The sequence below is a fragment of the Pelobates fuscus genome, chromosome 4 (genome assembly GCF_036172605.1).
Source record: "Pelobates fuscus isolate aPelFus1 chromosome 4, aPelFus1.pri, whole genome shotgun sequence".
NCBI lineage: Eukaryota > Metazoa > Chordata > Amphibia > Anura > Pelobatidae > Pelobates > Pelobates fuscus.
Genome location: NC_086320.1, coordinates 207197643 through 207223518, shown reverse-complemented (window position 1 = coordinate 207223518; position 25876 = coordinate 207197643). Strand labels below are relative to the sequence as shown.

Here is a 25876-nt window from a genome sequence, read left to right as displayed (position 1 = left end):
GTTGAGGTAACCGCGAGACATCTTAGGTGACATGTGTTGGGTCACATAAGTGTCTCTGAGGATTTCTTTGATCCTTCACTAACAGTGTTGTTCCTCTATATATGCTATTCCACCACTTTTTCTGCTTCTACTTTTTAATATTTAGTAGACATATTACGCAATCCAAGCAATAATAAAGGAATTCCTCACAAATTAAGCATTTGATTTTGCTGTGGTATAGTCTTATGTAGTATTCTATATACTTTCTTCACAACACTTTAAATTCTGCACATTTATTTAATTGTGGGACTTGATTTAATTATTTTTCTATTCTATACAGGAGTGTATTTCCAATACTTTCGTTCCTTTAGGGAACATTTATTATTTTTGTTCTATAGACAGGGTTAGACCCTTTTCAGTTGGAAGACACTTTTATAAGGACCTTACCTTGTTTGCTCTTTTCTTTATTATCCAGGGACTTACATGGCATGCCAGTCTTATGCTTCAAGTAATGGTGCCTATTGTCACAGCTACCAGTCACTAGTTTATAGTTACAGCTCCTCGATGCTCACTGTTTAGTAGATATGCCCTATCTGCAAAATGGCAGGTGGGAGCATATGGGAAGTTTTAAACCTCTTTTATACCAATGTGGGGTCATATTGTTTTTTAAGTATCACTTTTTCTAATGTTGCAGCTCACTAGGAAGTGCAGAGCAACCGCCAGTTGGTTAACTGATGTGCCGCTGACTAGTTTTTTTAACTACATGCCCGCTGGCTGCTAGTTCTGTCAGTGGGTAAATAGCTTGAATTTTTATATTCAGGCATGGATTTTAACAATCCTGGTCCAGATGTTGCTTGTCAGCTTTTGGTCTAGCTGAATTCTTAACCAAATTCAGAATTGTTTGGAGCCTACTCTGCAAATTCCAGACATTGTCAAATAGTGTGAAAAAATTCTGGATTTCGACCTATTTGTGTTTGGAACCTTTTATACTTTAGTGAATAATACTGTTAGAGCCGGGATAGGCCTCTCAGTAGACATCTAGAACTCTTGAACTGAGTTAGAAGACATAAATGTATTTACATGTTTTTAAGGTACAGTGGTTTATTGTCATTTTAGTTCTAGTTAATGTTCAGATTTCAATTTAAATATTTTAAGTCATTAGGCCATATGTATTCACAGGTAACATCCCTAAACCACAAGTATTTTAGAACTCACCTGGAAGACAGTCTTTCTTTGGGAAGGCCTCTCATGATAGAAGACGTTGGAGAAGAACTTGATCCTGCCCTTGACAATGTTCTGGAGAAGAATTTCATTAAATCTGGATCAACATTTAAAGTAAGTTAACTTAGAAATGTTACCATTAGAATATAGCAATACCTTGATGTTTTCCAAATGTGTTTAATTTCAGTCACGTAGAAAATGTGAATATTCAGTTATATGAGTAATAATGAGCATGATTAGAATTAATGAGTAATAATGAGTATGATTAAAATTAATATGATTAATAATTAGCACGATTAGAAATAAAATGGATTTGAGTTGTTTGTACTAAAGTTTTAATCTGATCAGTATAAGAATATTTGTTATGAAGAAATTATCATTCATTTCTTAAGACATCGTGTTTAGAATATACTTTTCCCAGTGTAGGCTTTGTAACCGTACAGCAGTTATAGATAATTGTAGATTATGCTAGCTTTAGTGTACCTATAATCTTAATTTTATTATTGACAGGAGGCGAATATTTGCTTAAGTCTCTCTTTACTAGAACTCCACAACAGCACATTAACACAGAGAAAAACAACCAATCAGTAAAAAGTTAGGTACAATAAAACTCCCCTCCCCACACATCACTTCCTCTTTCAAGCTGCGACAAAACAGGAACAAATAAAGAAAAAACAATGTAGTGAAACCAAAGTCCTAGGACATAAAGAATACAACAATGTCATCCATCGAGAACATGGCACCACGGACGGACTGTAAACTGAAACTGAAACAAGAGAAACAGAATCGAAGGGGCTGGTTAGATAATGAAATGTACTCCGAAAAAACATGCAGGCACCCTGTGCAACACCCAGTATTACTGTAACATACAGAGATCCCCAACCCTTCTATGTAAGAAGGATAACATGAACAATTGATAGGTAGCAGAAACAACAAGAAGAGTTGCATTAATACCTGATTACCCCAAACCTTTGACAACTAACCATACAAGGGAGGGTTGAAAATTGTTTGGGAAATATTTGCCTCCTGTCATTAATAAAATTAGAATTATATGTACACTAAAGCTAGCATAATCTACAATTTTATAACATGACTGGAGGCTTAATATTTGCTATTTTAACGCTCAGCCACCAAAGCCAACAATGCTTGATTCGCTGGTTAATAATCCGGGAGATAAATAGATCAATCCCGATTGGACCCTTCAACTGCGAGATGTGACGGTAGATCGATCGATGAAGATGACAGTCCTTGGTGTTTCTTCAAATTACGGGAAAAAAAACAATCTGCTGTTAGATCCACTGTACTTGGAAATTATGACCTGGTTCCGTCAAAACGTTCGATGTACTGTAAAGTCGACATGTTGTCCATTCTCAGACAGACGCAATAGTTCGAAGAGCATTGGCAGGCTTGGACCTGCGAAAGAAACTGCCACCAGCTCTCGACCCTTTATGTGGAAGACAGCTCCTCTGATTTCCCCAGGGTCACCAGTCGATGTGGTCGCACAAGCAGTTCCCCAACCCCAAGCTTTGCGTCTGAGTCCACGACAAAGTCTGTAACAGGACCGAATGGAGTCTTTCTGTTCCCTCTCGACCTACAAAGCGAGTGGTCTCATCTGAGAATAGATTTACTATGTGGGCTAATGTGCGGAGGGGAAATTGGTCGCACCCTAGATGTCTCCTGTACTCAAAGCGGATTGTGGAACTCACGACTGTGGTAGACGAAGTACTCCTAAGGGCACGTCTATCTAGAATTCCAAGAACAGCACCCGTGGGGCGAGATGAGGATCGACTTCCTAGGGAGACTGTGAAGCCTTGAGATACAAACAAGGGGAACGTAAATAGAGGTTGAGATTTCCGTCCGAAGGCATCATCGCAGAAAAGCGATAAGTAGTCCAGATCCATGAGGTAATGGGACCCTGTATAAACGAAGAGTAGCCTTCACTGGTCATAGCCGTTTGGTGGAACACAAAGGAGTTGAATTTGGGCCGAAGGGTAGGCAGGTGGACCTGGTGTAGTCGGTTTTCCCACCAGCAGTGTAGCAAACATTGGTAAATGAAACAGGAGCATACAGTATCCAAGATGTTCAACCTAATCATACATAGTCCCTAATACCATAGGGCAGGTATGGAAGCTGTGCACAGAGAAAAGAGGGGTAGAGGCCTGGAAGGAAGCCTGTGCCCCATGAGGAGTCCCTGGCACCAGAGGGGAAAAACCAGGGAGCTGCACCTACCACGGTTGGAGCTCTAAAGCTGTGGGAGGGGCAGCAGTCACCCATACTCTCCCTTGCCGCCCGGACGCACGTGGGCCGCAGCAAACGGCGGGTGCGGCTCGATGGCACCGAGAAGAGCAGATGCGGTGAGGGAGGGGGGCTAGAGAGGCCTAAGGGAAAAAATAGATAGGAAAACTAGGTAAAAAATAACGGAATAAACAGGGGGAGAAGAAGGCAAAATAAACCCCTAAGGTCAATCCACAAATAAAGTAGACATAAGGTAAAACCCCACAGCTACCCACAAAAGCAGAAGGCAGTGGTACTCTGACCAGAGCAGCAAAGAAAGAGTAAATGATGTGTGGGGAGAGGAGTTTTATTGTACCTAACATTTTCTGATTGGTTGTTTTTCTGTGTGTTAATGTGCTTCTGTGGAGTTCTAGTAAAAAGAGACTTAAGCAAATATGTAGCCTCCTGTCATGTTATCAAATTCTAGCAAGGGAATTTTAGAGCTTCATCCAAACTTTTGTTAAAAAAAAAAAAGAATGTTTTTGGAATAAAAAGTTTTGTACCTTATTTCATTTGAGTCATATAGATAAAAAATACTATGTGTTATAGATTGTCTGTCTGATCTTCCTTGTAGGTGAAAGTAGGAGATAAAGAGGTAGATGTAATGAAAGGTTTTACTCTTTACATTACCACAAAATTGGCAAACCCAGCATATACTCCTGAAATCAGTGCAAAAACCGCTGTCATAGATTTTACGGTAACCATGAAAGGTTTGGAAGACCAACTCCTTGGACGTGTCATTCTCACCGAGAAACAAGTAAGAACATATATTATGATGAAAAAATATTATTTTTAGACTTTATTTTACATTTCCCTTTTTTAGCACAGGTCTTATTGGTACCACTTTAGAGTGACATTAGTAGCATTTTAGATTAATATCTATTCAGGAAAATGTGATTGTGTTACTAAATACTGCCATTTACATATATTTGCATGTTATATATGTGTGTTTCACGTTATCTATCCTTTGTCACAAACAAAAGTGGCATGTTCCTGCAAAAATACATGCCACTCTTACGCCGTGACACAGCATTTTAACGTTTGCTTCCATAAAATAAGTAAAATTTAAAAAAGATAAAAGTTTACTGTAACTTTGGCAATTATCCCTATTGAGCGTAATACTTCACTTGGCTCTTTGTACAATATATTTAAAGTTGATTTTTTCTTTTTGCCAGTTAAGATGATTTTCTAAAAATATTAGTAACAATCTGTTGGCCATTCATTGTTTTGGAAGGCAGAATAATGGCTGGTAAGTGAATTGTGTTTTCGAAATAAAATCATATTTGTGTTTCATTTTTAGAAAAGCCTGCAGGAAGCTATATTTGAGTATTTATTTCCATTACTCATTTCTTGGTAGCACTGCAGTGCGATAAAGATTTTTCTCTGTAACAGAACAATTGGAAAGGATCAAAGTGCACCATGGTGCTCCATATGCCCACTTATTTCTTAGTAATGTTCAATGCTGCTGGCAATGCAATTCATATTCCTTTTACTGTAGCGAAGAGAATTGTAAACACCGCTGCTTCAGGCCCATAATAAACGAACCCATGGGTATATTCTCAGGTTTGCTATAGGGTAGAATGTTTGGAAGTATTAACCTTGATTTCACTGTGTTCAATGAACATAACAAAATATTTGCAGTCCCTACAAACAATATGAAGTATAGAATGATGTTTCCAACAGGTCCTCTTTAAAGAGTGTTTCTGCATGCTTAGCTAGGAAACATATCTGCTAAAAAAGCTCTTGTAGGCAAAGAATGAAAGAGGAAATGAAGAAAAAAGTGGGTATGACAGCACAGGAAGTAGTGATCGCTTATAGATTATATGCCTTATAAGCTGGGGAAAAGGCATTACCGTGGTACCATCTATGACCCGGCTAAGCTAAAATGGCCCCTAGCCCTCTGACTGATAAATACTTATGCTGACTCCTCCTCCCACACTTTCTGCCTGACAATTAACAGCCTGTCCCCTGTCAAGGCTCCCTCTGGCCTATTCTGACCCCCATGAGCTACATTATGTTCCTCAGGAACATGGCACAAAACCACCATCTACCCTTTTCTAGAAATATTATTCCTTCAATGAGTCAACAATTGGCCTTACCCATGGTTATATACATAAGTGAGAATTATCAGGAATTCAGAGTTAATTCATAGTAAATTTTAAAGGGACACTAGAGTCACCAGAACAACTACAACTTATTGTATTTGTTCTGGTGAGTGTAATCATTCCCTTTAGGCTTTTTGCATTAAACACAGTTTTTGCAGAGAAAATGCATTGTTTAAAACTTTAAATCATAGTCTAGGGATACCTCCACTGGCCACTCCCCAGGGGGCTAATAGAGGTTCTTTCTGGGTTCAGTGTCTCCACTATCTGCATAGAGACACTGATCTTATCTCATAGAGATGCATTTATGCTTCTGCCCCTGATCTGCCTATTTGACAGTCTCAGCCAATCCTATGTGAAAGCATTGTGATTGGCTTGATCAACACTTCTGATTATGTCAGCCAAGCAGGCAAGTCAGAGCCAGCAGCAGCAGATGACTGGAATAAAAGTAAGATTTTACTGTATTTAGGGGGGTTAGGGGAGGGGCCTGGGGGGCAGGGGGAGGGGGCTAGATGGTGTTTTTAACACTATAGGGTCAGGAATACATGTTTGTGTTCCTGCCTCTCTAGTGTTCCTTTAATTTAAGACCAGAATAGCTGAACTGGAAAAATTATCCCAAGTAAGTTATGCTTAGAGTTATTTAGGTCTCAAATCTGAAATTCACTTTAAACGATTCTCACTTTACTGAATAATCCTGTATGTTCTATGTGTTGCATTGTTGCGGTGTTCTGGTGGAAGCTGGAAAATGCATAGTGTAAAACCAATTTATATGTTTATATTTTCTATATTGTGAAGTTATGTCTTATTAGTGGAAAAATATATATTTTTTTAATGCAACTTCTTTATTTATTTCTGTTGTAATTTTTTTTTACTAGATTTACATTACAGTTTTCTCTGCAGAAAGCAATAACATCAGTTCGCTGCTCTCTTTTATGTTTTCTCTCCCTCCCATGTAAATGTATACAATGGTGCAAACGGCACATAGGAATTTACACTGATCAGTCACAAAATATGAAAACCACAGACAGGCGAAGTGAATAACATTAATTAGATCGTTACAATGGCACCTGTCAAGGGTGGGATATATTAGGCAGCAAGTGAGCAGATCAAACAGTATAATATTATCACAGCTCAGGGCAGAAATTATTAAAGTAATATTTAAACACTTCATCAAAAAATGTAGACAAGTGTAATATTATAGCAATCTGGGCAATCTTGGCATGTCATCTGTCATCAAAGGGTTGAAAGATGTGTGATTTTGTTGTACAGGAAGTGAAGTTACTGTGAGTGGGAGGAGACAAATTTAATGAACAGAAGTTCAAGCTGGCTGCTTATTTTGTTGTGGTACACTGGGCATGTTGCCCTCATTAACCCCTTAAGGACGGAGGACGGTTCAGGACCGTCATCGGCATTTTTGCGTTGCCGACCGGTGATGGTCCTGAACCGTCCTAACCGTCCAATGTACTTACCCGATCGCCGTCGTTCCCCCGGCGGCGATCGGCGGTGCTCCCGGTGTGGGGAGACTGCCTGCAGCCCAGACAGTCTCCCCATGGCGGTTTAGGACCCCTGTGGCCATGTGATCTCCCAACAGGGCGACCACATGGTCACAATAGGTGTCCAAGTATCTGCCTGCAGGGGGACTGTCTGTGCTGACAGGCAGTCTCCCTGCCAGTGTAAAATGTGAAAAAAAATTAAAGTGAAAGTTAATAAAAAAAAATTATTATTATATATGTGTATATATGTGATATATAGACATATATTATACCTATATAATATGTCTATATATCATATATATAATGTCATGCTAAGTGTACTTTTATATTAATATGTACATATATTAATATAAAAATACACTTATAATTAAATTACACACGTATATATATAATATATATAATAACTATATATATTGTATATATATATTATTATAAAATACGAATAATAAGTAATTTAAATTAAATTAAAAAAAGTAAAAATAATAATAAAAATTTAAATAAAATTATATATCTATACGAAATTTTATTCTAACTGTATTTTGATATTAATATATATATATTTATATCAAAATACACTTAGAAGAAATTGTATATATATATCTATGTATATATAAATAAATAAAAAGAATGCAAACTATTCATATGTCCATATACAAAATTACATAAATAATTATACAAATATACACGTAGACTTCAAATATATAAATATGCATATATATTTAAATTCTACGTGCGTATTTATGTAATATTTTTACATAATTAAGTTATTTTATTGATTGCAATTTAAGGGACCTGCCTGCCAACCCAGGCCGAAAGTCCAGAGAATTTAATTTGCTATCACTGTATTTTACCCTGTAACGTTCTATGACACCCTAAAACCTGTACATGGGGGGTACTGTTTTACTCTGGAGACTTCGCTGAACACAAATATTAGTGATTCAAAACAGTAAAACATATCACAGCGATGATATTGTCAGTGAAAGTGACTTTTTTTGCATTTTTCACACACGAACAGCACTTTTACTGATGATATAATTGTTGTGATACATTTTCCAGTTTTGAAACACTAATATTTGTGTTCAGCAAAGTCTCCTGAGTAGAACAGGACCCCCCATGTACAGGTTTTATAGCGTTTTTGAAAGTTACAGGGTCAAATATATGGGTCAAATATTTTTACATTGAAAACGGCCAGGTTGGTTACGTTGCCTTTGAGAGAGTATGGTAGCCCAGGAATGAGAATTACCCCCATGATGGCATACCATTTGCAAAAGAAGACAACCCAAGGTATTGCAAATGGGGTATGTCCAGTCTTTTTTAGTAACCACTTAGTCACAAACACTGGCCAAAATTAGCGTTCAATTTTGTTTTTTACTTTTTTCACACACAAACAAATATGAACGCTAACTTTGGCCAGTGTTTGCGACTAAGTGGCTACTAAAAAAGTCTGGACATACCCCATATTGAATACCCTGGGTTGTCTACTTTTAAAAAAAATATGTACATGTGGGGTGTTATTTAGCGATTTATGACAGATAATAGTGTTAAAATGATATTGATACATTTTAAAAATTTATGTTTTGAAACCGCAATATCCTACTTGTACTTATAGCCCTATAACATGCAAAAAAATAGCAAAAAGCATGTAAACACTGGGTATTTTTGAACTCAGGACAACATTTTGAATCTATTTAGCAGTTTTTTTCATTTGCTTTTGTAGATGAGTAAAAGATTTTTCACATAAAAGTAAAAAAACTTGTATTTTTTTCAATTTTTCATCATATTTTTTCATTTTTTTAAAAATTAAATTACATGAGATTATATAAATAATGGTATGTAAAGAAAGCCCATTTTGTACTGAAAAAAACAATATATAATTTGTATGGGAACAGTAAATGAGAGAGCGGAAATTTACAGCTAAACACAAACACCACAAAAGTGTAAAAAGATGCCTGGTCGCAAATGTACAACATCGCAAAAACAGTCCGGTCCTTAAGGGGTTAATAATACTTGGGAGACTAAATTTGTTTTTCAAAATGAAGCAATTTGGCAGTGATATAAGTAAAGAGTTTCTCCTGTAGACTGCTGCCATTTTGATTATTAGGGTAGGATAACCGGGTATATAAGAATAACCTTTTTAAAATGGAGGGAAAAAATCACACTGGTACTTCTTGCTTCTGTGTCTTTATCGAAACTAACTCAGCTTCTGATTACGGTTTCAGAAGGAAAAGGAAGGAGTAACAACAAACGTTATTTACACTCCTTTTAACCATACAATGTATAATGCATAGGTTACAGCACTATGAGAGCACTTTTAGTTTACATCTCACATAGACAATTCCACATGCCCTGTTACAGATTGAAAAACAATATATTTAGACACACAATTGGTTATATTACGCTCTGCATTATATTTTGACAGGAACAAATCTACTATTTTATTATTATACATTTGGATAGTACCCTCCCCCTCCCTTAAAAAAAAAATATATATATTATTTTTTCCACCTACCCTTTTTTTCTACTTGTTTCTATTGTTAAATGTTGATTTCTTTATATAACAAATTAATGTGAAATATGTTTTTTTTTTTAAATACTGTTGCATAGAAATAGTTTGACGAGATTTGCTTGTAATTTGTTTATCCACTGTTTTTCATGGTTGCATGAAGTTCTGTTTTAGATATGCTGTTGTTCTTTCACTGTGTATATTGTAAAGGTGAATAAAACACATGCCTAACATAGCAGACATTGTTTGCAGCAACCATAGAGATACAGAGTTTGTCACAACAGCATACCCCATATATTAGTTAGATACCATTCATTATATTTAACAATGTCTTCATTTTAGTTATGAAGCTACCTTTAAAATCGCATTTTGCATTGTCCTAGGAACTGGAAGCGGAAAGAGTTAAATTAATGGAAGAGGTAACTTCAAACAAGAGGAAAACAAAGGAACTCGAGGACAACCTCTTGTACCGGTTGACCAGCACTCAGGGGTCTTTAGTGGAAGACGAATCCCTGATTGAAGTTCTTAGGATTACAAAGTCAACATCAGAAGAGGTACAGTCTCTTGTGATTATTTCATAAAATGTCAGCATAAATTAATGACTCGCTCTGGGTTCAATAGCTTGAGAAAACATACCATAAGATCAATAGGAGAACATTTTGTATGTCAATCTATTTAACCTCCTTAGTGCCACAGGTAATATTTAAACCAGTGAATGCAATGCTTTCGAATTCAATGTAGAGAAACTACTCTGTTTGTGTAAAAAGGTATATCCCAGATATTGTGTGATGAGCATTGTTTATCCAACATAACAACAGTAGAAATTAACTAATAAGTTCACCTATGCAAAATGAGTACATTAAGGCTGTTGCATTAAATATTGCTTAATTACCAAAAAAGCACTGCTGTACAGCAGAAAAAAAAAGCATTGAGCTCCAATACTACAAGGCTGTATGAACACCTGCTTAAATACAGGTATGTCACTAACTGGCTGGTTGGTTATCATTTATTATTCTACTCAAACTAGGATGGCAGTAATATCCCAACTCTTACCAAATGGAATTAACCTGTGTTTCATGTGATGGATTGATGTAATTATAGTAAACACATGCACCCACCACTAATATTGAAGTCATATTTCTTTTTTTTTTTTTCACCAAATGTGCAGTACATTATTAGGAGTTGCAATGCTGAGGTATCATGTAAATGTAATTATTTATACAATATTAACTCTCTTTACAAATGAGAATCGATCATAGTAACACAATTACAATAAAAACACACAGTGTGTTTGGCTTATTTAATTTACTATCTCCAAAATGTAAAAAGAAAAAAAAAAACAGTTCAACATCTGAAGTTAATATCCTTAACCCCTTAAGGACGCATGACGGACTGGGTCCGTCATGCACTAAAATTAACCCCAAATCACGGCGATCACAGGGTTAACGCTCCTCCGGTCTGCCTCGGTATTTGAGGCAGACCGGGAGCAGGGCCAGTGCAAGGATTTTTGCCGCCCTAGGCAAAAGTAAAGTTTGCCGCCCCCCCCCATGTGACATCACAATGCCCCACCCATATGCTCTGCCATGTTAACTAACGCCAGTGCTGCAGTGCCGCCGTGTTTACATTAAAAGGCCTGCAGGGACAGGCTATAGACACCAGAACCACTACATTAAGCTGCAGTGGTTCTGGGGACTATAATGTTTCTTTAATGTGAGGTAAATTAGAGATAAGTGCCACGAATAATATGCTAGATTGCCTACTTACAATCAGATTAGGATGGTGATGGGCTCTGGCTGCAGTCTTGCTCCACTGGTGTGGTGTAGAACAGGCTCTCTGGAGGCTGTTTGTAACTGTGGTCACAAAAATCAATGTTCTGGGAGAACGGGAAGCAGCTCCATTTTTTGGGGGCCCTTTACACCGCTCAAGGTCTGTGTCCCGGTCTGTGTCCCAGGGCCCACCTTCATGTTCCACCAATGAGTTTGTTCACAGGGGGTGGAGTGTGTAGGGGATGTCCTGATATGTGTAAGGAATGCATTGTGTGAATCTGTGTTTGTATGTGTAAGGGCTGCAAGGTGTGTTTCTGTGTATGTACGGGATGCAGTGTGTGCGTCTGTAAGGGGTGCATTGAGTCTGTGTAAGGGGTGCATTGAGTGTGTGTAAGGAATGCATTGTGTGTTTCTGTGTGTGTAAGGGATGCATTGCTTGTGTGTGTGTGTGTCTGTGTGTGTAATGCATTGTGTGTTTTTTCTGTGTGTAAGGGGTGCATTGTGTGTGTGTGTGATGGGTGTCAATCTCTCCACCCTCCCTTGTCACTCTCTTCTCCCCCCCTCCTTTGTCACTCTCTTCTCCCCCTCCCTTGTCCTTCTCTTCTCCCCCCTCCCTTGTCACTCTCCCTCCCCACTCTTATTCTCCCTTCCTCCCCCATCAATTCCCCTCCCTGTCAATTTCATACCCCCCTTTCAATTTATCCCCCCCATCCCTTTCAATTTATGCCCCCACCCTCCCTGTCAATTTATTCCCCTCCTCCCTTTCAATTCCCCCCCCTTTCAATTTATCCCCCCTTCCTTTCAATTTATCCCCCCACCATCCCGGTCAATTTATTCCCCCCTCCCTTTCAATTCCCCCCCTCCCTTTCAATTCCCCCCTCCCTTTCAATGTATCCCCCCTCCCTTTCAATTTATCCCCCCACCCTCCCTTTCAATTTATCCCCCCACCCTCCCTGTCAATTTACCCCCCCTTTCAATTTATCCCCCCCTCCCTTTCAATTTATCCCCCCACCCTCCCTGTCACTTTATTTCCCCCCCTTTCAATTCCCCCCTCCCTGTCAATTAACCCCCCCCCTTCACAATTAATCCCCCCTCCCTTACAATTTATCCCCCCTGTACCCGCGGACCATACAGGGCTCGGCCACGCTACAGTGAGGGAGTGACAGGAGGGAGCGCTGAGCGCTTCCCTCCTGTCAGCCCCTCTCCTCATGCTGCGCCCGGCGGTGCGCCCTCATGGACGCACCAGCACGGGCAAAGCTGCAGCCGCCTGAGGCTCTCTGCAGAGCGCTCGGGTGGCTGCAGCATCAGGGGGGCCGGCGCTCTTGGCGGCGGCCCTTCCCAAGGGGCGCCCTAGGTGGTTGCCTAGTCTGCCTTACAGGTATCGCCGGCCCTGACCGGGAGCACCCGATCGCGCTGTCCCTACAGGTTGTCAGAGCGAACACATGTGCTGCAGGGACTTCTGATCTGCCTCCCTGCTCTTCCGCGTTCAGTGTGAAGTGCATGGAGACGGATTAGTGATGATCATCTTCACCCTGTAAAAAAAAGAAATTAAAGTTAAATCCCACCCCCCCCTTTTCCCCTGCTTTAATAAAATTAACCCCTTCCCTGCCAATTCAGCACTGACTAAAATGTGATCTGATTTTTTTTTTAACCCCTGAGGTTTAAGTTTTATTTTTTTAACCCTCAGGGGTTAAATGTATTTATATTTATTTATAATAAAATTATATATTTAGCTAGCTGGTGTAAGTGGAAGTTGGTGGGGAATTAGGAAATTTGGTGTTAGGCTAGCTAGGGGTTAACGTTCATTTTCTTTTTAAAAAAAGCTTTAAAAAGTAAAATTAGTTTAAAAAAATGTAAAATGTTTTTTAATAACATTTAAAAAGTAAAAAAATCCCACCACCCCTTTTCCTAGTCCTAATAAAAATGAACCCCTTCCCTGCCAGTTGATCACTGCCTACAGTGATCAAAATACAGATCACAGTATTATTATTTTTTTTAACCCCTGAGGATTACATTTTTTTTTACCCCCTGGGGTTCAATTCATTTCATTAATTAATTTAAATATTTTAAAATGATATATTTTGCTAGCTGGGGTAGGTGGGAGTTATGGGAAATTGGGCGAATTTACTGTTAGTGCTGCTTACTGCTAATTAGGGGTTAACAGTAAAAAAAAGTTTATACAAATTTTAAAAGTGTAAAAAAAGTTTCAAAAAAGTTAAAAAAAAATGTAATAAGTAAACCAAAAAGTTTAAAAAAGTTTTAAAAAGTAAAAAAGTTTTAAAAAGTAAAAAATACATTAAAAAATGCTCATTACCACTACATCTGGAACATACTAGCGAAAAAATTATCCCATGCTCAGGTTCAAAATATGCCTTTTGAATTACCCCGGGGTGTGTTGTTTAATAAATAGTATGTGTTTGTGGGGAAGTTTGAATAAACATCTAGCTAAACTACTCCGAAATGAAACATGGACACAGCGTAAAACTTCTAAGTTAGAGAAAAACTGAATGGCTGCGTCTCAAATGCGCCCCTTGCACAAACATCCACAAATACCTGGCAAAGGTACATATGGAGGTATTGTTGTACTTTGTGACATAGCTGAGCAACATATGAAGTATTATGCAGTTGTAGCACACATAAGGTTTGCAAAATATACTGTGCAAACTCACTTTGTGTGTCAAAAAGGCAGAAAAAATGCTTATTACCACTACACTTGGTACAAGCTAGTGGAAAAATGATCCCACGCTAAGGTTCAAAATATGCCTTTTGAAATACCCTGGGATGTCTTCTTTAAGAAATGATATGCCTTTATGGTGTAGTTGGAATATGTAGCCTGCTAAAGTGCTCCAAAGTGGGACACGGACGCATCAAAACCCTCCATGAAAATTCACACTTAAAAACCTGAACTTGTCACGTCTCTTTTACAGCACTGTAACTTCACAAAATAGTGTCTAGGTTATACATTGGGCATATTGTTTTATTCAGAAGATGTAACTGAGCATAATTTAGGGGCATTTATGGCAGTGGTACATATCAAGTATAAGAAATACTCAGCAAAAATGCAACCTGTATGTAAAAATGCCATTCCCCCCTCCCCCCTCTCCCCCCCACAAATACTGACCTAAACTGTTTTTTTTTTAAAAATGGTGACAAGTTAAGACAAAATATATGCCATATGAGATACCCCTGGGTGTCTGCTTTATCAAATGGAAGCCTTTTGTGGGGTTATTTAAACACTTACACTGATATAAATTCCCCAAATTGAGACATAGGCTCGTCAAATCCATCTATAAAAATTCTAACCATAGAAACTGAAATAGCCTTGTCTCTTATATGGCCTTGTAGCTTCACAGAATAGTGCCAAAGGCATACAATGGGGGTATCATTATACTCAGCAGATGTAGCTGAACACAATATGGGGTTCTGTGCAGGAATAGCACACACTAGCTTTACGAAATACACATTACAAAAACCTTGTTATATGTGTATATGCCAAAATAGAGAAAAAACACAATTTTACTCCAATACTTAGCAGAGATGGCCGATGAAATGGTTACGTAAAAAGTGTCAAAATAATCTTAGCTAAATAGCCTGTGATGTTACATAAAAAGTGTCAAAATAATCTTAGGTAAATAGCCTGTGATGTCTACTTTGTATAAATATATACTTTTGTGTGGCAATTTTGTTTTTTTGTGATGGCTTCTAAACCTACAAGACAAACATACCAACTTCTAAAATTGTTTCACATAGAAATTTTATTTTAGTCCTTTTATTTTGTGATCTGTAACTTTCAAAATAAGCTGAAATACTATACATTTATGTACTCTATACTTAATTTTTTGGCATTTTTTATAATTAATGAGAACTTATCTATGTATATATCACTCGAAAGTCCCCTTTTACCTTCTTAAAAACTGTATATAATATGTGTTGGTGCAATAAAATGCAAAAATTGCTTATGTCCTTAAGGGTAAGTCCAGTTTTTGAAGCTGCGTCCTTAAGACATTAATAAACAATTAACAATTTTAGACAGATTTTAAGTGGATCTTGGCTTAAAGCTCTTTTTTTCTGTTATCAGTCAACAATTTAGTAGGCAGAGAATGCTTTTAGCAGCTGTAAGCCACCTGCCCCTGAACAATCTTAAATATGACATAATGATTCATGTATGTTATCCTGATGCTTGTAAACAGCTGTTTTAGGTGAATTTTCATTCAGTTCCTCCCTGGATTCTGATAACAAAATGCATCATATTATTTGCCCTTAGTCCCTAGGGCCATATGGTACACATTTGCAGCGATGGAGCATTTTGGGGAAATATCTGTGCCGTCTCCATCAGGAAAATGTATAGTTATATATAGCTAGATATAAGGGCCGATACACGTATGTGCTAATACATGTTTGCTGTTCTAAAATAACAAAAGAAAAATATGAATATAGAATATTACAGCACACATGTGGCATTTAACACCTTATTACATTTACAATACATTGGTGATAGAAAAATGCCCACAGTTATATAAAAAAAACATGACTAGGGACATTGACATCACTAAAACATCACTAAAACTGCAGACTACATCGTAATGTAACATTGCACAATAGGTACAAAAGGTAGAAAAATCTCGACCAAAATATTTCCTACATGTTGTAATTCATCCTAGTGGCGCAGGCGGAGATAAGTATAAGTTTTAAAATATTTTGATGCAAATGCCATTACGATATTTAAAAATCAAAAACTGTCTCTGCGGTGCAGTATAAGGTGTTATTATTATAAGTGTTTTTCTTTCAAACCCTAAGCATTGTGTGTCTAATAAATGGACATTTCAATCTTGTTCATTTTAGCTGGAGTCGATCACGTGTGTTTATCAAATTATAATTGGCTCCAGAGGGGACATCAGGAAAAATGAGTGCATCACTGAAAGGGTTAATCAAGTAGCTAATGCATTAAATAACCAAATTGCCTTGGGTTCTTAAAAAAAAATCTAAAAGCAGAATTTACCGTGATTCATCTCTATGAATAATACATTTGTTGTATGTGTTATTGTTTTTTTTTCAAGGTCAGCGAGAAACTGACTGTTGCAGCAGAAACAGAGGTGAAGATTAATACTGCTCGTGAGGAGTATCGCCCAGTAGCCACACGTGGCAGCATCCTGTATTTCCTCATTGTGGAAATGAGCCTGGTAAATGTGATGTATCAGACATCTCTCCGCCAGTTCTTGGGCATCTTTGACCTGTCCATGGAAAGATCTGCAAAATCCCAGCTCACATCCAAAAGAATTGCCAACATAATTGAATATCTCACCTATGAGGTGTTCAAGTACACAGCACGTGGTCTATATGAGGATCACAAGTTCCTTTTTACATTACTGATGGCATTAAAAATAGACTTACAAGCTAAGAAAATTTCTCATAATGATTTCCAAACATTTATCAAAGGTACAAATATAAATATTCCCTTTTAAATGTCATGGTTAAATATTTGTTTAAACAAACTGTGTAGATTATGTGCTTTGTTGTGGAGGTGCCTACGTTCTTATGTGTAGGAGGTACGGTGTGTAGAATTGTATCAAAATGTGTGATAGCAAGGTATGCAGCCGAAATATTTCTGTAGACAGACCTATACCCTATGTTTATACAAAGTATATAAATGTTTTGTCTTCGCTCAAGTAGTTGATTTCCTTAAAATTGTAACCCTAGGCAGTGAGTATACAATGTTTTGAGTCCAAATGGTAAAATGATCTTTCAAATATAACAAACCCAGTCATTTAGATCATAGAAAACATCTAAAAAATCCTAAAGTAGCATTTTGTATTTCTTATAGGAGGTGCAACTCTAGATCTCAATTCGGTTGAACCAAAGCCAAAGAAATGGATACTTGATATGACCTGGCTCAACTTAGTGCAGTTGTCTCGTCAATCTCCATTTAATAATCTCTTGGGTCAAGTGGCAAGAAATGAAAAAGCCTGGAAGACCTGGTTTGATGAAGAAGCGCCAGAAGAAGCTCCTTTACCTGATGGATATGATAGTTTGCTAGATACATTCAGAAAACTTCTTCTTATTCGAAGTTGGTGTCCTGATCGAACTATTGCACAGGTGACAGTTATATGACACTGAAAAATGTATGCTTATTTTGTACATTTGTGGCATTTATGGTATAACACTACACTGCAGTCCTCTAACATACCAGTCATATGAGCTAGCTCTTTTATCTATAGAGTGAATTGAACAAACGTCAGTGGGAGCAAGTAGAACCCCCCTTATGAAAATCATTGACCATACCAGTTTTATTCACTAACTTTGAATTGTACCAAAATAAATAGAATATCAAAATTTCTTAAAAGTCAATGCTGCTCTGTCACCCCCCTTCCAACTTAGTCACAAAATATCAGAAGAGAATTAGGGATTACTCTGTCTTATGTATTTTTCCTACACTTGACAAAGCTTGACAAAAAGGCAGAACTACCACTGTCAAGCTCTTTCAAGCCCTTAGCGCTATTGACGGCTGAGGGTAAAAAAACCTTATTCTATGGAAACTCCTATGGTCTTGCAGGATCCTCCATAGACTTCAGTGTTGTACTCTCACACATGCACGAGAGTACAGCACTGATCTTGACTCTTGGCAGATGTAGCACCAGGATCTAAAGAGGATTCCACAGAAGAAGATGGTGGTGACCACAAAGGACTTCCCTTTCCATGTACCCCACAGCCATCACACTGCAAGCAGATAAGTCATCAACGGTGGTCTTTGCAAATTATATACCCTATGAGGTCACAGAGGCACTTTTTATTATTATTATTTTATTATTTATATAGCGCCATCAGATTCTGTAGTGCTGTACACTTTAAGTAAAGACTACAGCTGGATTTTTCCAAATCACCTATTTTTTCACCTACATTCTCCAATATAATTAGGGAAGTGCACACTCTTTGCATGGATTTAGGGATCCCTCAACAGAAGAAAAAGAAAGTGGGAAATTTAGTAAAAACCTCTCCATTTCTCTTTCAAGACTCTATACTGCCCCTGAAGGTCTCAACAGGACTTTTAACTGAAACACTTATCCCTTATAACAAACTCTAAAGCAAGTTTTGTAAGTCAAAATCTGTAGCTGCATTCTGGCAGTCAAGGTACTAAACAATATTCAGGTATACTGCATTAACAGCCTTCAATGCCTTATGTTATACAAATTGTTAGTGCAACTGTATAAAGTATTTTTATATACTGGTATTCTGTTAAGGTTTTGTTTCTTTGATTTTTTGCTTTTTTTGAGGTTGTTGAGGAGAGTTTTTGAAGGGTTTTCTGTACTTACCATAGGCAGGCTATTTGGCCATTTTTTGTGTCACGTTTTTTTCAATTTACATAACTGAAATTAGTGTTTTATCCAAGAAGAGTCCAGTTTTATATCACACAGACCGCTGTAGTGATTATGTCAGTTAAAGTTTCCCTATAGTGTCTAAGCTATAATTGTATTTGTTCTTGTATTAGAATTCCACTTGCCTTTTCCACATTCCTTTAACTCAATTAAACAACTACGGTAGTTTTCTCTAGTCAAGTATGCAAATCACTAGTCAGTCCCAACTAAATTAATGCAAAATTAAAAATACTTCGCTCTTGACGAAGCTCTTGCACTCTGCAAGTTTCACTTTACCATCAGCCGCAGACTGCAAGTTTCACTTTACCATCAGCCACAGGATTATTGCTGAATGCTGTGCCCAATACACTGTTCAAAAAAGAGAAAAAAAAATTCCATACACAAAAAATCTTCCACATCCAATCTTCTTTATTGTAAAAAATATAATAGAAACAGTGTCACTTGTTTGTTAAAGGGACGAGCAAGGGCAGAGGACTAAATAGCTGAGGTCATTTTACAGGTAAAGCACTTTAATTCTCTATACAGACACCCCAATTTTTCAAGTTAACATAAAGCAAACTGTTTTATTATCGTAACTTCAATCTAATATTTTTGGATAAGCTTTGCAAAGGATTTCATATTTTTGGATAAACTTTTATAATATTTTTTTCAAAATATATAAATATCAAAATACTAAAATAATTTGAATAGCCGATCCAGAAATAATAAATTGAGGCTTTAATGTTATATTAAAGTAAACCGGTCACTCCAGGTTCAACTAAACACGTAAACGATCCTTAAGATAAATTATATACTTCCTTATCTGCTGCCTCTTGCTCCAGTGCTGTCTTTCCTAGAGGTCCCTGGCTCTAACCATTAAGTGACACCTATCCTCCACTGTTGTCATGTTGCTTCCCCTCTGCACAGCTATTGGCCATGCTTGGTCACACATCTCCTGGTGTCCTCCTGTAAGATACCTACTTTCTGATTTCACTGCCAGCACCTCTGTATCAGAATGAACTGACAACAGTCAGTTAACATGTCTTCTCTCTTACATTCCCCAACAAGTACAAGAAGAACTTTCTGATTGAATATCTGTAATGGAGAGCAGGAGCACCACCTGTTGGAGGGTTCTCCTGTTCTCCCTCTAATTTAGTCCCCGCCATAGTCCTCTATGTTTTTAGAATACTTTGGTTGATGAGAGGCCTTTAACAGTTGGGGGAAGGACACATTTTAAATTAGTTTTAAATGAAAATCTGTTGATTTGCAACTAATTTTGCGAACGCAATTCACAAATAAATGGTATATTCTTTAATGTAACTTGTGGGTACTGTGACAAGTACATTTTAATTATAAAAATATACTGCATTGGGGTGAAGTTGACTCTTGAAATACAGAATAATATAGCTCTTTTTCAGGATGGAGTTTAGAGGTATGTGACTGTGCTTGTCAGTTAAAATATATACTTTTGCTTAAAATTACCACCTACTGTGAACGTTCATAAGGAAAGTCTTTGCCAGTAGGAGGTTTTTATAGAATTAAGAGAATTGTTCATTGTTTTAGGCTGCCCATTCATGAATGTTACATCCTGCTGGGCAGCTCTATTCCTTTTGCATGAAGTATTCATTAGCAGACAGTATTATACTCCTAATTCATTGTAACAATATCAGTAAGCTACATGGGCTTTCCTGCTTTTGTATTAAATCAGTAGAGAATGTTATTGTTAAAAAAAAAATAAAAAAAATAAGCTGCTTTTCTGTCAACCTCACAAAGCTGAAAGGGCAAGTTGGTCTTGCGAGAAGTGAAACCTCTGACATAGGGATGCTGCGCTTGCTTCCCTTTTCAGTTTTTCGAAATGCATCCTCTCCAGAGGTTTTCCCCAAAGTAATATACCTATACCTTTGCTATATAACTTTGCTTTAACGCATCGCAGGTTTGCAAGTTAACTAATGTATTTTGTAAAACTAATTCAGCCTTGGATTTCCACATGTAATTTTATTTTTCGCACCTTACAAATGCATATAATGATAATGTGTGTCAGCAATTCAATAGGGCCTTTCATATAAGTAAAAAGCTGCATCGAGGTTTGGATTGCAATAACAAAGTAGTTTGTTTACCCTGACATTTCTCACTCAGCTTTATTAATGACTGACAAAAGAAACAATATTTTGTGCATGCATTTCAATGATACAAAATCATGATTTACCAGACATATTTTATGTAAATCATTTCCATAAGCCATACAAGTGATGCTTTTATGTTTTCTTTTCATTAAATGCTTTTAATTAATTGCATGGTTTCTTTTTTTCAGGCTCGCCATTACATAGCGGAATCCCTGGGAGTAAAATACGCGGAAGGTTTCATTCTTGACATGGAGTCAATGTGGGCAGAAAGTAACTGTAGGACTCCTCTGGTCTGTTTCCTATCAATGGGGTCAGATCCCACTGAGAACATTGAACGCTTAGCTAAATCAAAGGTATCACTGTTACCTGAGCAATCCATTCTCCTCTCTATGCTCTTACACTAATGATCATGTATATCAGACAAAGGGACTAGGTGATGCGACCACCTATGTGCATCTATATGGCATTTTAATAAATCCCTTGACTATTTACCTCGTAGTCCACGGGTTCCATTATAATATAAAATTGTATTAAATTACTCACAAGCTTGCACAAAATTCATAACACAAGGGAAAACAAATCACTTGTCCTATTCTTATCTTTAAAGGGTCAAGCAACATGATATCAGTGTTATAGTTTCTCCACCTTGAGAATAGCTCACTAACATTATAATACTCACATATACTGCACTATACTAAAATGAGTGTAATTCGCAATTAGGGTGATAGTTGCTTTGGGTCAGGTTTAAGCTTCAACTGGCTAAAACTTATGGAATCCATAGTACAATCTAACAGAAAGTAGTGATTATAAATGTGTTTTACTGCTCATAACAATACAATCCTACCATATAGGCTCTTGGTTTGAATATAATGCAATCAATGAAGTGCATACAGTTGCTATAAGAAGCAAAGCTTCTGCATAGTAAATATTTTCCATTACCTACTTATAATGCAGACACAGTTTTCCTAATAATTTGTAAATGTACCATGGATTTTTATGATATATTAATTTATCTGTTTACTATTCACATGGAGGATAAAAGATAGCTCCAGGGCTATTTTAATCAACTCCGGCACATACACCTCTTTCTCTGCAAATAAACAATTATTCATAAAGCGCTTGTGAATAACTATTTATTTTAGAGTACAAAATATGTTCTATATACACTGTGTTAATCATAAGACTTGAACACATTATATATTAGATCATTAATATGTAATCACATCCTATTATAAGGCTCTCATATGAGAATTTGTGACTAGTACTAGTATTGTTGAATTTGGAAGGATGCTGTTTTAAACATTACTTTTTTAAATAGGGACACAGCAAATGGTACATAAATGGTACCATGGTCATAACGGCCTCATGGTCATAAATTCCTAAAAATGGTGCTTGGATTTTCATAAATGTAATATGTGTGTCATATATATCTTAAATTGAAACAGTGCATACCTAATTGTCTATTGCTCTAAATACATGCCTTACTACAGCTAGAAATAGCTGTATAGCAGAAAATAGGCAAACATCTGCTCCTAGTCCAATGTCCTTCTTCATTCACGCCTGCATATCTCCCAAGATTGGGTGTGACATGGACACCATTGAAGTGAAACGCGTCAGTGGTGACGCCAATAATGGGCAGGCCCACCCAGAGGAGTGACTGGCCTGTCTACTGAAGATGTATGTCAGCATTACATCAAGTATGCCAGGCTGGCTGACAGCATGTCTGGATGGCCCCCAGCATACAGGATCATGCAGAAAACGCTGCTGAAAAGCATTCTCTGCACCTAGATTACTGGACTACATGCACAGTAACACACAGAACTGAGTTTCTGGAACAAGAGATAGGATTATGGCTCTGAGTAATTTGTTGTTTCCAGACAAGTCTTGGGCTTCATTGAATCCTGATGTCAAGGACAAGGGTGCAGTTTTCTCACCTAAATAAAGTTACAACTCTTGCATTTAAACTATTCTTTCAAATATTACGATGATGATGATCCAGTGTTTTTGACAAATAAAAAAAAAATCTAATAATTTTGTGTTGTCTTCTATAGAATGCACCTTGCCGTGCCATTTCCATGGGACAGGGTCAAGAAGTCCATGCCAGACGCTTACTAAACCAGTCAATGCAGGACGGAGGCTGGCTACTTCTTCAGAACTGTCACTTAGGTCTGGACTTCCTGGATGAGCTTTTGGACACAATCACTATCACAGAATCTGTACACGAGGGATTTAGGACTTGGATCACCACAGAAGTTCATCCCAAGTTTCCAATTAATCTCCTGCAATCCTCTATAAAATTCACAAATGAACCACCTCAGGGTAAGAGTGGAAATCTTTGTCATGTTATGGTCTAAACATAGCAGCCTTGTGCTAACTATATGGAATACAGTGTAGAGTGACTGTGACATAGAATTACAGGATAGATTTTGACAGCAGCTCATAATTACTTGTTCTATCTAGTCCACAGTTTCTGGGCTACATTTACACCTCAGGCTATTCTATCCTTCGTCTTTTATATTAACTGTAGTAATGTCCATTTCTGAGTTTCTTTTCCATACTAGTATTCTGTAGAAATATTAAATATTCACTCAACAGCAGGTAGATAAGTATAATGAATTATACTTTGTGAACATGATTTAGATGTGCGTCACATATAATTACGGTAATAATTAAAAGCACGCATGCTGATGCCTTCACAGCAAAATAAGATTTACTGCAAAATACTAATTTTTTTTAGTGGTTAATAAGGAGTAAAGGTGCACAACATGTTAAACAGCAATATCACCCGCCTTTTCAGTGGGATATACAAATTATTATTCCAAATCCTTGGCCCTGAAGATTAAGGTTTCTTTGACAAAATGTGTGATAGATAATTTTAGTCTAATTTGGTAATCCCAGTCTACAGCCTGCAGTTACTCAAACCCTTTTGAGGGAGAGAGGACCTTTCCGGAGTAAATAGCACTATTGGACACTATGGACTAGGTCATCCCCTTGACTTGCAGCAAAACCTGCAAAAAAACTTTTTTACTTACCTGGAATCCAGTGCCATGCTAAGTACAGAATTGATATTGGCAGCCGAGACAGGTGCAGCTAGCCTACAGCACACAATCAGTATGTGCAGTGTTTAAAGTAGAATCCATGCACATCATTGATAACTTTATATTGGGGGGGCAAATGTCACAGGATTACCCGATAGGTGTTGCACCTATGTTGACTGGGGGGTTAGGTCTTCCAAACCTGTATTTGTACTATATAGGTGCTCAGATGGCACACTCCCCCTGGAGAGCGGCGATGAGTAGACCATGAGTCAAGGCTGATGGGGTCTGATCTTCTCCAGTTTTATATATGGCTTCAGAAAAACAACAGGGCATTGCTCCAGACTGATTGTCCCACCATCCTGACTTTTATGGCACTGTATGACATGGTGAAGGTGAAGTTTTCTTTGGTGTCCGTTCCCACCCCCATAACCCCAGGAACTGCAAAACAGGAATGCTCACCTAGGTTGGTGGCAAGGGAGCTTGCAGGTTTAGAGAGAGCTGGAGTTTAGAGGTTTAATCATTTGATAAAGAGCTCAGTGAAAGTGTAATTCAAGAAACTGATTCAAGTACACCCACCCAAAAGATTTATTCAGCTAACTGAAACTGTGTGACTTTGCTTTACACAGCAGAGCCCGTCCGGTGGCTGCGCAAAGTCCTACTTTTTTTGAAAACTTATGTGAGGAGGGAATGGGGCAAAAGGGGTTGAGCTCCCTAATATATAATGCCTTCTGTTCAGAATGTGCAAATTGGGGTACATGGCATGTGTAAAACAATGGGAGAGGGATCTAGGGGGATAGCAGGATAGAGGTTTGGCAGGATATCTGGGAGGTCGCAAGCAAGGTCCTGGTGTATTTCAGGAACAGGCAGTCCACCACATCAGTGACACTTTGCATGGGTAAAATTAGCACTAACTTGTATTGGAGACTTTGTTTGGAAAATGGCACTTAAACCCACATGTGGTGGCAATGCATGAGGTTGAGGCAGTTCTAGGAAGGGGACTTTCTGATCAAGGTGTTCGGCAGACCATTCTGGTTGTACATACTGGCTAAGCCCTGGTGACAAAGTGGTTATGTGACATTGTACCTAGCTCGATTGACGTTAAACATAAGATATGTGAAAATTATTTGATGTATACGCTCACAGCTACAGTTCATAATGCTCTCAAATCATTAAAAGAAATTGGGGGTCCTGTGCGAGGGGCTGGGGTTGTAGGAGGGTGGGGTGCGGTGGGGCATGCTTTTTGCTCAAGGGAAGTGGGTGGTGGGTCTCAAAGTGAGTCAATGTTGTCTGCCCACCCTTCCTAAGCTAGGCATCTTTCATACAACTTTTATTTCAAGTAGTATGGTCATATTGATTCTTGTATTATTTTTTTTATTTTCTTTTTGGTTTGTTCTCTCATTATTATTCAATACACTTAGGCATGGCAATTGGTACCATCACGGCAGAATACTGAAAACAGCTGCATAGCATGGAGTCCTCTGATTTCTGTTGACTGGTTACAAACAGCTCTATACTTAACCGTGTTCTTTTTTTCAACTGTAATGGGCTTTAAATTTGATGGAGGTTTTTTTTTTCTCAGTTTCTGTCTCAAAAATTTGAAATACAAGTACTGTATGTACTGTTTTAACCTTGGTGTACTGTACTGATGACTTTATGCTTGACAAAATCAAATAATTTAAAAAGTAACAGTGCACATATATACACATACATCTATGCCATCATAACAAATAACTGAAGTGGTCTTGATGGTTGAAGTTCAAATATTACACATGAAATCTGGTTCCAAAAGCCATTATGCCAGCTTAGAATATCCTGCTGATTTTGTTTTTAGAGCTCAATCAAGCTATGCATTTTTAAAATGACACAATCATTCTGTTTCAGAATATGATCTTTAAAGAGCAGTTTCTAATGATGATGGTATAGAAATCTCTTTATTTTTTAATGGGTTACGCATTCTGGGATCCTGTGCATGTGTTGCCAATTATATCTTAGTGTATAGGTTAAATTTACAAGCCTAGCATACCTGCA

The 25876-nt window shown here is 37.6% G+C and overlaps 1 protein-coding gene across 1 annotated transcript in view; it reads left to right on the top strand.

The window, feature by feature from the left end:
* LOC134608770 (dynein axonemal heavy chain 5-like) overlaps positions 1 to 25876 on the top strand; it is a 315738-nt gene that overhangs the window by 223365 nt on the left and 66497 nt on the right. Inside the window, exons 64-70 of the mRNA XM_063451865.1 lie at positions 1159 to 1314; positions 4049 to 4231; positions 9956 to 10126; positions 16396 to 16774; positions 17160 to 17431; positions 20999 to 21163; positions 22862 to 23129. Of these exons, the coding sequence (XP_063307935.1) occupies positions 1159 to 1314; positions 4049 to 4231; positions 9956 to 10126; positions 16396 to 16774; positions 17160 to 17431; positions 20999 to 21163; positions 22862 to 23129 (1594 nt within the window). The remainder of the gene's footprint in view (positions 1 to 1158; positions 1315 to 4048; positions 4232 to 9955; positions 10127 to 16395; positions 16775 to 17159; positions 17432 to 20998; positions 21164 to 22861; positions 23130 to 25876) is intronic.